The sequence below is a fragment of the Mesitornis unicolor genome, unplaced genomic scaffold (assembly GCF_000695765.1).
Source record: "Mesitornis unicolor isolate BGI_N332 unplaced genomic scaffold, ASM69576v1 scaffold9202, whole genome shotgun sequence".
Lineage (NCBI taxonomy): Eukaryota > Metazoa > Chordata > Aves > Mesitornithiformes > Mesitornithidae > Mesitornis > Mesitornis unicolor.
The window spans coordinates 25,145-42,316 of NW_010169824.1; the positions used below are offsets into that span (position 1 = coordinate 25,145).

Here is a 17,172-nt window from a genome sequence, read left to right on the forward strand (position 1 = left end):
CTGAAAATCTTTCTGGTGCCCACAGGTCATGCTGTAGAAGAATCTAACAGATAAGGTGGAAATCTCATCAAGTTTTTCCACTAGATTCACCCAAATGTTACAAACATGTTGTAAGGAACTGTCTTGCACTGATGTTGAGGCAGGCTGGATGCTCACTGGGTTCTGCTGTGCTCCAAGTTAAATTTGCATCCACATTTGTGGATGTGACAGGCCTGCCTCAAGTCACAGTGCCAGGCATCCAGCCAAGTTGACTTGGCAAAAGCTAAATGTGTGAGTTACTTGGGGAGCTGTAGGAGGGGCGGCTGAGGTAGAGAGAGATTTGTATCTAAAAATCAGTGTGAACACAGTGTACACATACATGTGATGTATGCATGGATAAGTGTACACAGATACTTTTCAGCCTATTTTACAAAAACTAATAATTTATTTCCACAACAGCCCTCATTGTCTCTGATCAGCTGTTTGTACTGCTCTTGATTTCTCCTACTGTACTTACACTTCTGTTACTTACCTTACTCTTCTAGTTTCCTCTGCAATTTACTGCAATTCTCTTTTTAGCCGCGATTACTTAGACAAAAGAGAAGAGCTAAGACAAGCAAGAGAAGAGAGGTTTGTATATAATGCATCCATCCTTCCCTTTGGTTGTTTGCACTTCCTATGTTCTTTACTGTGTTTTGTATTTCCATTTTTAACTCTGCATGCACAGAACACTTTTCTTCTAAAAGACTTCTATAAGAAAGTGGTTGTTTCATTAGAGAGGAATATGAAGTCCAGCTGTAAGCACAGCAATAAATGAAGAGCAATGGGACTGGAATGCATAAGAATGATTGATGATCTATCTTTTATCTATTTGTGTGGGAAATAAGCTTACTCCACTTGCCTCAGAAATTTGCCCAAATTTAGTCTAGTTACAAATTGAATAAGCCTGTCTTTCTCACCCAGTGGGTCCCAAGCTTTCTGGAGGATCAGAAAAGGCAACTGAGGATAAAGGAAATTGGGGTCACAAGCCTTGCAAAACTGCAGTCACAGGCTGATGGAAATGGTTCTGACCTACTCCGAGTGTATTTTCATCTTTCAGGGCCAAGTTTTCTTTGCCGATCTCTCTAAACATCAGCAAGTTAATTACAAAGCTTAGCAGTGTTTATCATTGTGGCATTGTTTTTGTTTTATTTAAATAGCATATTTAAAGAGACTGAGGTTTGGGGTTTTTTTTTTCCTTTTTAAATTCAATTAAGTAGTTTAAAAACTCTGGGCTAGGCTGGGAGCTATGTGCTTATGAAAGCACATTTTTCAAGCAATACTCAATTAAAGACCTTTGCCTTTCAGTAGCTTCATCTCTACCTCCACTAGTGATTACACCCTGGAGAGAGCTCTTGCTTTTACCTAGAGAGCATGCATGTTACTGAACAAATAGCAGATGAAAAATCGTACAGATTGCTTCAGTTCTACTTTTAGGGTCCTCTAGAGGTTACTCTCTGGAGATACTTTTGGATTGTCACGAATTGGAATTGCATTATCAAAGTATGAGAACAGCCATCTCAGAAATCATTGTATCGCTGCATTTTGGTTTTGGTTCATTTATTTTTCACAAACTCATCATACAGGAGGCAGTTCATTTCTGCAGACTGAAGTCTGATCTGTTATGGCTGAAGTAGCTAATATTAAAAAATGATTTTGACATCTCTAAGAGTAAGAAAAGGTGGATGGGCTTTCCTTTGTCTTTCCAGCCAAAACAGTTGCAAATACTTTAAAGCATTTTCTGAAATGAAACACGTCTGTGCACATAAGCATCAAGCACTGATCTTAGCTGAGTAAAACCTTTTACAACAAGCATGCTCGTCAGCAAGATTTGCAACAAATTAGAAGTGAGCTCTCCAGCACTTACAAGTTGTAAAGGAACATGCCAAGTAAACAGGTGTATTTTTGAAGCAGCGTTCACCGGCAGGGCATCACTGCTGTGTGCTGTGCAATCTGAAATGATTTCACTGGTCATTAGAAATGTGTGTTTATGCTTAGGGCTCTTCTGAATTGAAATGTTAAACTATCAGTTCTTCCTCATAAAGAAGAAAGACGTATGTTTGCTTTGACAATGCATAAATATTAGAGAACACTTCTGCAAGTGAAGTCTTGCAGCAAAAGTCCGCTATGTTGGCCTTCTGTAAATTTTTTCTCAAAAACCTTTGCACAAATTAAGTTTCATTTCCTATAGCAAGTTGAATGTTCACTTGTTTTAACAGAATGCAAGAATTACAAGAAGGTGCTACATGCAAGATGCTAAAGTCCTATTTAAAATCTGAATTGTAAATTTCCTTCATATCAGTTTGGAAAAGTAGAAGGCAATAATACTGAACATATATGAGAGGCCGTTAAAAGCACTGGTTTGTCAAAATTCAGTCAGATTTTTGGAGTGTTCTGTGTAATATTGTGTCACCTCTGAGCTCCAGAATACAAGCACCCACTTTTCCAATGGCTCTGGGGTGGCCTTGGTATAAGGGAGTATTCCTGCAGTTTCAAGGGATCCAAGTGTAACTCGGCACCATTCATTTCACGTGTTCTTGCTGTTTGATTATTTGAGGCCTTTTTTACTTTGGTTGCTTATTTTCCAGTTGTAGTTCAGAAATAACCCAACAAAGGTGAGCTCCCAAATCCCTCTCTAGTGTGATTTACAGTTCAAATCCTCTCCGCTCAGTGAACAGTGGCTTTGTTGGTACATAAGCATTTTAAGTCACCCTCAGGGCATTGCTCAATGACCTAGAGAATTCACAATGATATTTTATCTACTTGAAGATGATAAGTGAAATGTAATGTTCATGAGGCATACCAAATGAATAGCCCACAGTTTTTTGGCTCTTTGTCTGTAAAGAAGAGTCAGGATAGGTGTGATGATGGCTGCAGGTTTTCCATGATTTAAAGGAATATGGCAATATATACTGAGGCATTGTGTCAGTCATGTGGTAGAGGAACTAATTGCAGCAGAGGGATGGTTGCTCGTCCTTTCAGCTACTTCAGATTTTGGTCGTCATGAGACCTTGGGTATTTAATGCTCTCATTCATTCACTGTTAAGACATCGGGCAGAAACAAAAAATAACTTAAATAGATATCATTTACTAAGTGTGTGAACTGTTAATAACTGTGGTGGCTGTAGTGCCTGTAATGACTTCAAATTGCACCAGTGGAGGTTTAGATTGGATATTAGGAAAAATTTCTTTACTGAAGGACTGGTCAAACTTTGGAACAGGCTGCCCAGGGAGGTGGTGGCATCGCCATCCCTGGAGATGTTCAAGAAGCATGTGAATGTGGCACTTCAGGGTATGGTTTAGTGGGCATGGTGGTGTTAGGTTGATGGATTTGATCTTAGAAGTCTCTTCCAACCTTAATGATTCTGTCATTTTTGAAAAATTTTTATTTCTCTGTTAAATTGCTGTATCTTCTTATTAGGGTTCCTGTGTGATAACTAGTTATGCTGATGTGCTGCCATGAGAGCTGCTATTCTATTTCCCTTTCTTCTTTCAGTATAACAAACAGATATATTTTGAGAAGGCACATCCTGTCACAGGTAGCACTGTGCTTTGCTGGTTAGCTGTGCAGTGCACAGCTACAGAAGCTAAAATATTAAAGCAGCTGAAAAAGAGCTGAGAACAATAAAACATTGTAGCTTCCCCCCGTTACAGAAGGACCCATCCAGATCTTCGTTTTAGGCTGTTGGCAAACTGCAAAACCCTCCTCAGTGGCAGCCAGCTGGGCTGTACCTGCTTGAGCTTAGTGATCAATCTGAATGGCTCTTTATGAGCCTGAAGTCCCATCTGCCCTACTTGCGGGGAGGTGGAAGATGCAATACGTAAGTGGCCAACATTAAAAGAAAGACTGACTTCATGAGCTGTAACAAAACATTATGCTAATGCCAGCGAAAGGCTCTCTCCTCTATTGAAGAGGCAAAAATCATTCTCGAGAATTGGCTTCATGTTAGAATTGTAAACAGTTCCTATTTTATAACCATACAAGTATGTGGCTTGTTATATTTTCATCCAGAGTCTGTAGGGGTTCTTTTTCTTGCAGAATTTGTTCAAAGCCTGTGCATACCTCTGGAGGAATAAAAGAAAATGAGTTTGTTCTTCCTTGTTGCTGTTTGCAATAAAGCAAATTGCCACTGAAAACACAAGGACTGCTCTTCAAAGACGTGTTTCTGTGCTCTATATAGATGTTTGCAAATGTGCATGTGTGTGTGGCTACCACATGTACTAAGCATGTTCGTTACCACATATGGCTGACTTCTTTACCCTGCCTGCTTTTATATCACCCTCGTACACTAATTCAGGCTGTCAGTGAGGCAGAAGCAGGGAGGAGAGATGTTCCCTGTTACGAAGTGTTCACAACAGTGAGTTATAGGAGGATGACCACAGCGTTGCAGGGACGTAAGCAGTAGTCTCCACTAACCTGTTTAACAGTTCACATGTGGGTAAGACAAACAGTCTGAAGCCAAATCCAGCTGTATTCATGAATTTATTCCTTAGCAAATAATGGTGGATAAAATTAGCAGACATCTGGAAGAGGCACATATTTCGAAGTTATTTTGGTCGAAATGTATAAAGCACACTATGAAGAATATGATTGGTAGCTGGTCTTAATAAACAGTTAGTGAGTTCTGCCTGCCTAAAATGCAAAACAGATGTATCTTTGTTCTTTTAAAGTGACTTTGATGAATAAACTACATGTGACGTCAGGTCCAAGCTATTGGATGTCTGAGTCCGGCAGAGAAATTTTTTAGAATAAAAAAAAGAAAACTTTCCATTGTAGGCTCTGAAGAGAACAAAGTGAATTCCAGTGCATTGCTCTCAGAGCAAATAGAAGCAGATTCAGAGACTTTAGATAGTCAATCCAAACATTTATTATTGGTATTGTTTTCAGGGAGACCTGTTTTTGTCTGCTGCAGTGAACCATTTTTCTCTGCTTGCAGCAAGTCTCAGACTTTAGCTATTTACATCAGTACTAAGGGGCTCTGGCTTTGGAGGGTTTTTTTTCCTTTTCCTTTTTTTTCCCCTCCCGCTTTAGTTTTGAAGGAGGGAGGGCTGGGAGGAGGAGAAGGAGGTGAAGGAGGAGGGTGAAAAGGAGGACAGACAAACGCTTCTGAAAGGAGAAGGACGATGCAGGCACAACACTATATCTAAGGAGTCTTTAACTCTGCTGGCTTTTGCTTTTGTTTTGTCATGAGCAATTTAATGTTTTTCAGGGCAATAGTCTTCGCTTTAGTGTGCGTTTTTTGGCAGATTGACCAGGCAGGCAGTTTAGTGTGGTACCCCTCGTGTCAGGAAGTCAGCTCATTCTCTGCAGGTGTTTCATCCATAAACAAGCATCAGCCACAGACTTCTTTTTCTTTACGGAAACCCTCTGGAATTTAACTTTCAGATACAAATACTTGGAAAGGTTGGCAGCGGAGGAGTATGAGAAGGAGCTGAAGAGTCGGAGCGTTAGCCGAGGCAGAAGTGAGCTGTCCTTGAACCTGAGATCTCCCTCATCCCCATCCTCGCCTGTACCCAAGTGCATCAGTCCAGCATCCATAGAGTCCCAGGACGAGCTGAAGACTCCTTCCACCCCTTGTGGGACTCCTCAACCCTCAGAAGGTAAGCGAAAAGGAGGGCAGGGGAAAGAGCAGTGGTTTTATCATGGTTTCTCTCAGTCTAGCAGTGATTTTTGGTGCATGTGTGCAAGAACATAACCTCCGAGGTGTCAAAGTAAAGGGTTGTCTTATATTGCTTCATGCTGTCTTCCTAAATTTCCTCTTTTTTGCATAGATTTGGATGTCTTCCAGTCTATTCAAGCAAAGAATACACTGCTAATTGTTGCTATGATTTATATTATTATTGTCTCTTGCTATTAGAATGGAATCATTGAAAAATACAGCATACAGAGGGTCTGAATTTTAGCATCGTGTTCCTTGTATATCAGAAGTTACTGAATACTAAACCAACAATATTCCTGCCAACAGATTTTGCTTATGTGGATTCTCTGAAAGAAATGCAACAGATGAATGCCAAGATTATAATAACCTTCCAGCAGAGCACAGGCTGAATGGGACAAACAGAAAAGGTCTTGAATTGAAGGCAGGCAGGGTGTGTTGGTTATTTTTAACACCAACAAAATCTCTTAAAATTGTAGTACAAGTAGTAAAGGACTTAAAAGAGACCACAGACAATTAGTAAAAAGGAAAGTATAATTAGTGTTTGCATGGTTGGTTTGCTGTCATATAATTTATTGGTGTATAGAGCAATATTTTTTGTGTGTGCACGTCATTCTGCCACTTTCATCACGAACCCCTCCTTCAGTCCTCAAAACAAACCCCACCATACAGATTTATATTTGTGCCACATGATGTTGCATTAACATTAGGAGGTAGAATGCATGTTGAGGGTGAATTATCACCATCATTCATTTTTATTTTATTTGATTTCCTGCTATATGCTATTGGTGATTAATGTATTTATAACTTGCACTGCTTGGTTTTATTGAGTGTTATGGCTGGTAGCATGCTATAAAGCAAGGCAATGTAAGAAAAAAGCTACAAATACTGAGTGTTGTGTATGTTTATGCTCACTGTACTAAGTAGATGAAGTTTAGTTTAAGTTTATACATTTTCCCAGTTATATTCCCAGTTTTCTTGTCTGGCACATTAAAAGCCACAGTGGTATCATTCAAACATGGATATTTTCCTGTGCCACTGATATTCAGAAGCATCCAGATGCCCTTTTTTGAGTGTAATATTGCTTTTAGAGCAAATAAGGTGGATTTTTCCACCATTAGGATTTCAGAGCTGGGTAGGGAGCAAGTATCTCTTTTATGGTGATTATTTTAACATATTTCTCCTGAAAGCATTAAAAAGAAAAAAAACGCAGCATGAAATGGAGCAGCACAATCCATTTGGAGCATACATTTAGAGCAGGTGTACAGGGCAACTTCAGACAGCCAAAATACGGCAAAGCTATCAACACATGGGTAGGCAGGACATCTCTCCTAAAAGCCCTGGCAATATCTGTAGGCATCAGAGGGCAGCACCTGGAAGCCTGGCAAATGGGCTGCAAGGAGAGAGCATACGGATGGGGCAGGGTGCGCCTCCACCCAGGGGCAGTTGCAGGCGGGCGGCCAGGACAGCACCAGAACAGAGGCCTGAAATGTGCATACTTTAGGGGGAGCAGTGCAGGAGGAAGGACTGCTGTTTCAGGCCTACCAGAAGCATTGGAAAGGTCATATGAAGTAATGAGCGCGTGGGCAGGGTGGTGACCAGATTTTTGGATATCGGCCAACAGCTGGCAGGCTTACTTACAGATTGTGTGCCGTGGCCTCTATACTATTAGCTGAGTTCCCTATGTTCCATAATGAATTAAAATGTCAACTTTTACTGTTTTTAGGAAATGTTATGAATCCCACTTAATAGTCAGAGAAACTGAGGCATTACCTTTCTTAAGCCAGTTTTAGGAAAGCTGAAATAGAGCCATGGACAGAGCCCAGATTACTTGTGCCTTAAGCAGCTGCTTTGAACACAGGGGTCTCTGTCTTCCCAAGCAAGGATGAAACTGCAGAAGGAAAACCATTCCTTGGCTTTGTGAATAGGATCCTCCAAAGACTCTGCAAGAACAGTGTTAACAGATATGTTATGAAGATATGTGATATTTGTCTGCAGAACTCAGAACCTGAAGTCAAACAAGAAATGTGTACCTTTACTAGCAAAACAATAAGTGATTTTTGGAGTCAGATTTACTTTATGCCATTTGTACTGAAGTATCCTTTGGCCATCCAGTATCTACTGGGCTTAAGAAGGAAATGGATTTTGTCTATGGAACTTTGTCCCATGCTATGAAATGTCTCAGTATCTTTACCCAATACAAAAATCTGGACTTACTGAGCTGAAGTGTTTTCTCATATAAAACAATTGGTTCCACTAAAGTAATCAAGTCTTGTAAGACTTACTCTTGTAAAACTTGAGGTATGGCATTCAGAGGAAATGAAGGCAGTCCCATAACTGCAAATGGAACTTAATTTTTTTCTTTAGAGCAGGCACTTCCTCTTTTGTAATTTCATTGGACAATATTTTATGAAGTGCACATGTGCAGTAAAGGAGACAAACAGTAACCAAGACATTTCTGAAGTCAGTCCACAAAGGCATTGGAGATGAACCCTTCTCTGAGAAGAACAGCTTTTTTAGCACTCAAGGAAGTAAGCAAGCCAACCCAAGTGCACACTGTGGACAGTAGGAAACCTTCTAATCATATTAGTAGCTGAGCAAGGTTCAAATACTGCCTGAAGTATGACTGCTGAAAGCATCTCGGCATATGGAGGACCACCAGAGCATGAGGGTGCAGTGAGGCTGTTGCAGCCCCAGATGCAGAGCCAAAGGAACCACAGCATAGAAAGTCAGAGGAGGAACTGCGGTAGGGGACAAAGAAAGATCATTTCTGATTCAACGAATAAAGGGCAAGTTCCCTACCTGGTGATCACTCTGTGCTAGTTTTTACTATCACAAGGAGTGGGAAGAAAAGATTGGGGTGGGGGTGGAGAAAAAGAGTCTTTGTTGATTTCACAGCAAGAGGAATCTTGTCCTTGAGGAATTGAAGGAAACCAAGATTTAAAGCAATGCCTGAACAATTGAACCAAGAGGGCTTGGGTAGATATAGCCGTCTTCAGACTTACTGTATGCATATCCTCAAGAGACACTTAGCATATGTATGTCTCAGCTCCAAGTAGAGAGCAGAGAAAATAGATGAAAATGCGGTTGTATAATCTTGTTACCCTGGGAGGTGATTGGATGTGAGCCTGGAGGGATGTTCTCTCTGAGGGCTTATAGGACTGGGGGAGTTGAGGTCTTATCAGCAGGTACTAAAGATACGACATCTTCTGTCTGCTTCAGAGTTTGTTTATAGTTGAGTGTTGAAAGAAAAGTAATTTCCCTCCGTGCTCCTGTACAGCATTACAACTTTGTAGCCATGTTTTTCAAAAGGGAGCGGCTCACTGTCCCCTCTAACCTCTCACTCAAAAGAGGGCTATCACCAACGTCAGATCAGATCATAGCAGATCAGGTTCCCTGGGCTTTATGTGGCCAAGTCTTGAAAATGTCGGAAGATGCAGATTACATCATCTCTGAAAATGAAAAAATCTTTACAAATTCATTGAGGAACCCTGTTACCATCTCTTTTAGTGATGAGGTTACTCACCTTCTTTGGGAGATTTCATTCTTCCAAGAAGTCTTTGCATTTTTTTTGCAATAATACATTTTTAGAGATTAAGTTCTGGCAGAAAAAGAAGTGAACATATGACTAAAAGATTAGGCCTTAAAGCCACATTCAATTTTCCTCCTCCTGGTTAATCCAGTTGCAAATAAAACTTCTGCTCATTTAAAGACCTCATTTCATTCCTTTGTTTTCATACAGGGCAGGTGTGGGGGGTAACTAAGCCTTGAGAGAAGGGTGGAAAATAGCATATGCAAGTGAAAAGAGATTACCTCCACTACTGAATCTGGCAATCCCAGTTTAGGTTTTAAGACCTATATATGTGTAAGAATTGGTTTTTTAAAAAATCAAATAAAATATATTGCTTGTAATGGCATCATACTTCTTAATGTCTCAGGAATGCTTTCTTTGCTGTTAATGCTTTTTGATATGATCATGCTTAGCTTCCCTGAGTCTTCATGCTCTCCACCAGCAGAAGTCTGAAGATTGGGAACAGAGCCTGGTCTGTTAAACTCTGTTACCACCTGCAAGGTTGCCACTTAGAGTAGTATTTTGTCTGGTGTGAAAATTGATCCAGTAGATATGGGACTAAAAGTTCCAGCTTATTTCAAATAGGCCACCAACAAGCATTCACTAGGAATTGTATTTTTAAACATCTTTAGAAGTTCTCAGCAATATCAGCCCAATGGATTACACGACGGAACTGTGGGTGATGGGCACACGTCTAGATTGCTGGCTTTGTTCTCCTGCTAGTGTTTGCTGACAGATCTGATTTTTGAACTGCTGTATAAGGGAAGCGCTACTGGACTTAGCTCACTGTTTAGAAGTTATTTGGGTTAGGGTGTATTGTTTGATCTGATTCCAAAAAAGAGAAAGACTTTAAAAATGAGTGTCATCATATCCCTGTTTCATTCTAGAAGTGCTTAGATTTCAATACTCTTTGAACTCAAAAGAGCAGTATATTGCTCTTTATTCTTTGTTGTATATTGTAACAGATTCTGCTAAGATACTGGATCTTTCTGGTATGTGTGAAATATTTCTGATGTGAAGAATATCCAGAATTCTTTTGAGCAGTCTCATTTTCTAAACAATTTCTTATGTCTCCCCTAACTTTATTGTGTTGAATCTTCAGTGTAGCTTCATGATGACAAAGCATAAGCATTAGTCCTGGCCACATTTTAGTCAGCTTCTTTCTTCACCTGAGCTGTTGGAGTTGACCTTTTTATTATGGCATGACAGCTTTTATTTTTAGAGAAAACCATTTAAAATTCATACAAAACTATCATTATACAAGGATAAATTGGTGACATTTGTATCTGTGGACCATTGCTGCATCCTAAGCTCCATCTTTCATGCTACAGTACCATGTTAGTTCCAGGATTTCCTGAAGGATTCATAAGCTTGCTATATATTCAGTGCTATATAGTCAGTATAACTCAGTTATATTCAAATCTTATCTTGACTTTAAAATGCTCTTGTGCTATACCTACACACCAACAGCTGTGGTCAGAAACACACCACTGGCATTCAGTGTCTGCCAACTTCCTCTTGCCAGCTGTCTAGAAATTTGATTTTCTCATAGTCAATGCCGAGTGTACAGTTACGGGTAAGATACCTTTAGAGAGACAAGGCATGTGCAGAGCTCCTCTAATGTTAGACTTTTATATATTCTTCATGTAGAAGAGGAAGGAAGGTAAGCTTCTAACTGGGAGTGTTTTAAAACATCTTAGAGCGGTTTGAGTGTGCATGGACTATATGTTAAACATATTACATGTACATTTCTTTTATATATATGCATGTCTAGTTATTTAGCTAGCTACACATTTAAAATCAATTGTGAAAGTTTAGAAGCTTGGCTCCAATGAAATCGGTGGCAAAAAATGATTTGCAGTTTTTAATTATATGAAGTGAAGTGGAATAGCATGGTACTGAAGATGCGTTACTGGTTTAAAAGTGTACGTGTTATTTTAAAGATAGGCAATTGATAGAAATTATTATTCTTTGAGTGACTCAGAAAATGATAGGCACACAACATGAAACAGTCTTAGGAAAACATTGTGACTCTTATTATTTTGACTTACACTGTCTCGGGGTAAATCTGTTTACCTCCTCCCTACAGGACTGAAATGTTTGGATTGCATTCCAGTGTGATACTTTTTCTCCTTCAAAGATTCATGTAGTTCTTGAAGAAAGTCTCGTCATATGTCATGCAATCCAAAGACCGTGACATGTCCAGAACGTTCTTTTGCAATACTGTAATGAAAAGTAGTTAACAGAGGCAAAAAACAAGAATAACTTGGTCATTGTAGTTCAGCCACTCTACAAGATTCAGTGCAGAGGGAATTTGGGGAGTATGCAGAACTAACATGCATGCCCGTTTTCATCACTCTTGCATGGCCATTTCAGTTATCAGAAAGTTGTGAGCTGCTTGATGTGAATATGTGTGGATGCTCTTCAGTTTCTTTGCAGCATGCAGAGAATATTTGCATGTGAAAATCTGCTGTTATAGCTAAAACCCCTAAAGGTTAATGATTGAATTTCACTGCCAATGATAAAGCAAGGAAAAGGAAACCAAATGTACTATCAACAGTGTTTGCTATATGCCAGCTGATTAAAAAAGCTCATCATATGCCATATGCCAACCAGTTGGAAACTAAATTTGTGCCATATGCCAACCAGTTGGAAACTTTGTTCAGTTTTGATGTGGCTATTCTGAAGTAAATGTGCATGAAAAACATATGTTTTGCGTCAGCCAAATATGTGACAGTGCCATTTCCAGACTGTGCCATTCAACTGTGTTAATGAAACTAATACTTGTATTTTTTTCGTTGAAGTGTTCCTCATCAGGTGGAAAAAGAATTCTTCCAGAACCCAAAGAAAATTCAACCAAAAGCCACAGTCTCCCTCCTTTTTGTTTTTGTTAAAAGATCTCTTCTCTCCTGGCTCTGTCTAGGCACTGAGTTGTCAATGTCATGCTCAGGTGGGATGTGCATTTTCTCCTGGTTCAAGTCCATATGCGAGTCCAACGCTCCAGCTGTGGAATTATGTATAAAAACAGTGGGCTGGCTCCAGACAGCAAGCAAGGGGGTTTTGCCAGGCCACTCTCATGTGCAGTGCTGTCGTCACACAACATTCATCAGTCTGTTGCTCCTAATGTTCAGCATGCCATGGGCTTGCTTTTTATTTTCTTTCCATAAGGCACTTGTACAACTTTCACATCGCTCTGATTTAGAGGAGTGAGCCTGAGATGACTCCGTTGTTAAGTGAATCTCTTTCTCCCGTTGTTCTCTCCACCAGTGAGTGCCAGTGAACCCGAACCAGAGACAGAGACAGAACCAGAACCAGAGCAGGAGGCTGAGGCCGAGCAGGGAACGGAGACACCCAAGGAAATAGAGGCCACAGAGGTGGGACCAGAGAGTGAGGTGGAGCAAGGACCAGAGAGAGAGCCAGAAGAAAGTGCAATACTCAGTGAAAAAGAGAGGCAGAATGAGGAAGTGAATGAAAAAGACAACTGCTCTGCATCCAGCATATCCTCAGCAAGCAGCACTTTAGAGAGGGAAGAGAGAGAGGACAAGTTAACCAGTGACAATGAAACTGGTAAAGTGAAGCTTTTTCAATAATGAAGGGTTTCTTGTGGAAAAATAAATGTTAAATTAGCAGCTCTGTTGTTGTGTTAATTAGCTAACAAACCCTTTGCGCTTATCTAAGACTTTCTTCACCATGGCCAAGTCTGGTCTACTCTCTGCTTGGAATTCCACAGACTTTGATGGGGTTTCTGTGATTTAGGAACAGTAAGGCCTTGATGAAATGAGGTTTCGTTTGATTCAAGACCATTTTCTTCCCAGGTTAATATATTAATTATTGAATCATTGTGTTGCAGCAACTTGCCTTTCTAGCTCTCAGAATTTTGGGGTATTTTCTACACATAAAACAGTGAGACAAGGGATTGTGCTGACATGATTTGTCTTGGGATATCAGATACCTTTTCTCATCCTTTTAGCAGAAGAGGAAGAGCAATGAGGGCTGGGATGTTTGTTCCTTCCCCCGGTTCTCCTGTCTTGGTTAGGCTTCAGAAAGCACAGGGATGCATAGGAGCTGCTGAAGACAGGTTTGGGCTGTGGCCATCTTTAGCTCATGTGAAGGTCTGGAAAAGACGAGTTCTGTAGTGACTGCTGGTTCTGGTCACATATGCCACCAGGCATCTGTAAAGGCCCAGCCTGGAAAACACCTTAAGAACCAGTTTTCTGCCTGGGGAGATCATGACAACCAGAGCTTGTCATGCAGCCCAGACAGGGAGGAAGTAAAAGGCAGGTTTTGACCTTTATTAATTACTCTTTTCCCCTTTTTATAGGGAGTTGAAAGAATGTAATTAGGGTCTTCGGTTCCCAAGTTCTCTTAGAGCTGAACAGTGGAGTGGGTTGTCCTAAGTTTTCTAAATTCTGGATTAAAAAAAACAAGAATTGCTTCATAGTGTGAAATAGTCCTGCTCTTTCCTGAAAGAAGAGGGATAACTCTGAATCAGAAGGATTACCTCACAGAGATGAACTGTCAGATTGTCCTGTTCGTGTTTTAAAACTATCACTTTTTTTTTTCTGGGAAACATTAAGTTAATTTTATTCTGAGTTTGGGAGCTATCTTCTTTTCAACCAGCATCAAGGTTGAGTTACTTAAAATGCTATTGTGTTCTTAAAGAATGTAGATGGATATATATGTAGGAAAGGGAGGGTCGGTATGACAGGTGAAGGATGTCATTACATTGTGGCATAGTCTGAGATAGTCCAAGTGCAAGTAAGGGAAAACAGGTTACAGGATTTTTTCCCATAGGTCTTGCTATGTAGTAGGTCTCATGTAGTGAGGTGTTTGCTCTCTAGTAGGTAAAGAGATTTAGAAAACAAAGAAGAGCACATTCCCAACAAGCAGTTTGCCACTTAGGAGGTGGCCCATCGTTTCTTCTGTTATGTTGAGGACAAGGAATGAATTTGTCCTGGCTCCTCCTTCCTTAGCCAACCTGCTGAATTTGGCTTCCAACAGTTCTTGTTTCTCCAATGGTATTTCAAAGCTTTACCTGTGGAGAGGAGGGCAGAAGAGGGTGCCAAGGTAACAAGAGTCTTCACAGTCTTTGATCAGCTAGGGCAGACTTGGAGAGCCCCAATTAGAGATTGTCTCTGGGGGAATTTTAATGAGCAGTTTTGCAAAGGGATTAAATCCTGGAGGATCCCAGCTGGTGAAACTGAGAGTGGGTAGGTCATGGGAGATTTATAGGGGGAATACGGGAAAGCAATCTTGAACATCTTTGAAAGAGAGTCTAGGAGCAGGGGGAAATCTTTGGGGGAAGAGAGGGGTTCAGGTAGGTAAAATCTGTGGTGTGGGGAAGGAGTTGTCTAACCATATCGTCTAGTGAAACTACCTCAGAGACAGATATAAGAGAAAACCTGAAGTGACAGATCTTGGTGAGAAAGCAATCCCATGGATAAAGTCTGAGGAAAAACAAACAGGTCATGAAAGCAATCAAGCCTCCTGCAGGAAAGTAGCAGAAACAGTTTTAGAGGTTGTATCCATTGCTGAAAGAAAAAGTCTTTCTTTTGTCTGGGGTTAAACCTCTGGACTCATTTTAAAGTGTGGTTTAGAGGTTGATCAGAGGAGAGGTGAGAGTCATTGCTGTCCATATGCTTTGTGCTGCAAGACCCGTCCTGTATCTTGAATGTGGTGTTATTTTAAAAGGATGGGGGCGGACGGGGGAGGAGATGGGGAATTGTGGGGCCCTGGATTTGAATCGCATCGAGTACAAAGTGAAACCTGACAGATTTCAGGAGAAACCTGAACCTTGAAATCCTGACATTTATATAGCACCTCTCAAGCTACACTGATTATTTTCTGCTGCCATTCCTTTTCTGAGAATTACTCCCAGCCCACCAAGATTGGGCCATATATTAGCACTGGCACTTACTTCAAAATTTTCAAAGCTACTGCTTGCCCAGTTTCAGACTAACTAAGCATGTGTCCCCCAGTTTGTTTTATGGTGGGTTGTAGAGTGTTCTTGGTGCTCTGGCTCCCTCGCCTTGACTCTTCCCATCTGTGTGTGTGTGATTGCAGGTCCATGGTCACAGACCATTCAGGATGCTGGTGTGAATGAGCAGTGCAGCAACATCCTCAACAACAAGCGGTTTATGCTGGACATGTTGTATGCGCATAACAAAAAGCCCAAGGATGAAGAGGAGAAGGAGCTGGAGGCGAAGGAGGAAAAGAAGGAGACGGAGGAAAGCGAGGAGTCACTCACTAGCCTAGCTAGTAGGATCTCCATTCTTCAGGCCACGAAGCAGGCCAAAGATGAAAGTGTCAAAAAGATGGAGATCGGAAATCTGGACAACCAAGGCAGCGTGAAAGCCTTTGCAGAAAAATTCAACTGTGGTGAGCTGGCCAAGGGGACAGCTGTGCCTGAAGATGAAATCAGTGAACAGGTCCCCGAGAAAACACCAGCACAGCCAAAGAAGGAATCTGACTACATCTGGGATCAGCTCATGGCTAATCCTAGAGAACTTAAAATCAAAGACATGGATTTTACAGACTTGGGGGAGGAGGATGATGTAGATGTGTTGGACATGGATATGGGTCCTGGGGACTCCCTTGTTCCCCCTCCTCCACCTCCACCTTCTTTTCTGGGTTTGCCTCCTCCGCCGCCTCCCCTGCTGTTTGGATGTCCGCCTCCGCCTCCACCCTCTGCTAATTTATTGGCTCCTCCTCCGCTGTTCAGCACTCCTCAGGGTTTAGGGTCACCCCAGGTTTCTAGGGGTCAGCCAGCATTTATAAAGAAGAAGAAAACCATCCGTCTGTTTTGGAACGAGGTACGGCCGTTTGAGTGGCAGTGTAAAAACAACAAACGCTGCAGAGAATTCCTGTGGTCGAAACTGGAACCCATTAAGGTGGACACTTCCAAACTGGAGCATCTCTTTGAGTCTAAATCCAAGGAACTGCCTGTCACGAAGGTACAGCTCGTATTCAGCTTGCTATTATTTTGCTATTGTATTGGTATTCATTCTGACTTAGATCTGGGTGATTTATGTTGTTTATATGAAAACAGTGGGAATTACTGGATGTATTTCTAGCTTGGCCTATGACGGAAGATATTCCATGGCCTGAAACTAGGAGATGAGGCTAGGTTGGTGTGTGTGCCAAGCTGCCCTCGTATCTCAGGTCTACCGGGTTTGGGATATTACTTCAGGTACGGAATATCAACAAATTTTAGATTAGGTCATTCAGAGCTGAGTGCCAAACTAGGTATTGAACTCTGAAATATTTTCTGTTACATTCATATAAAGGTCACAGCATGATTTGTGTCTGTGTGTTTGACCGTTCTTCACTTGGTAATATTTTCCTAATCGTTATGGAGAAAGGTTAGAATATCAATCTGAATCTGCTGCAAAAAGCTCACATGTGTACTTTGTTCTGAAGGATCAGTTTATCAGCTGGACCAAGTTTACAGCTAAACTCTGCAGGGGTGTTGGGTTTTTATTTTATACTGCTGAAGAGGCCTGTTTTAAATACTTTATTTGTACAGCATGGCTATCCAAATTCTAGGAGAGAAGCTGGCACAGGAAATACCTCTGTAGCCAGGATTCCCCCTTCCTTGGGAGCGTTGTTAGAAAATAAATTCACAAAGGCTGGTGACATGGCTGTTTAACATTATACTCAGCAACAAAGCGAAGTCTTTTATAGCTAAATTTAGTAGAAATTTGAAGTAGCATTAATGAAGCTATTAGCTCAAATGTTTGCTTTTCATGGGTGCATAAACCCTTTTTCTTTCAAGAAGAGTCATCAATATCAGGGATACTTATTTTTTTCCGGTTAAAATGCTAGTTAAAGATGTCCATGTCTCTTACTTGAAATAAATAAATAACTTGCATATTTTCTATGTATGCCTATATGTTTTATAGTGACATAAAATTGAGTCAGTACCTT

General features: G+C 40.9%; 1 protein-coding gene across 1 annotated transcript in view; it reads left to right on the top strand.

Moving 5' to 3' along the window:
- Positions 1 to 17,172, top strand: part of FHOD3 (formin homology 2 domain containing 3) — a gene marked incomplete at its 5' end in the record, with an annotated part of 91,531 nt that overhangs the window by 20,079 nt on the left and 54,280 nt on the right. The window contains 4 exons of the mRNA XM_010179486.1: positions 559 to 609; positions 5,405 to 5,619; positions 12,514 to 12,813; positions 15,310 to 16,199. Coding sequence (XP_010177788.1) covers positions 559 to 609; positions 5,405 to 5,619; positions 12,514 to 12,813; positions 15,310 to 16,199 — 1,456 coding nt within the window. The remainder of the gene's footprint in view (positions 1 to 558; positions 610 to 5,404; positions 5,620 to 12,513; positions 12,814 to 15,309; positions 16,200 to 17,172) is intronic.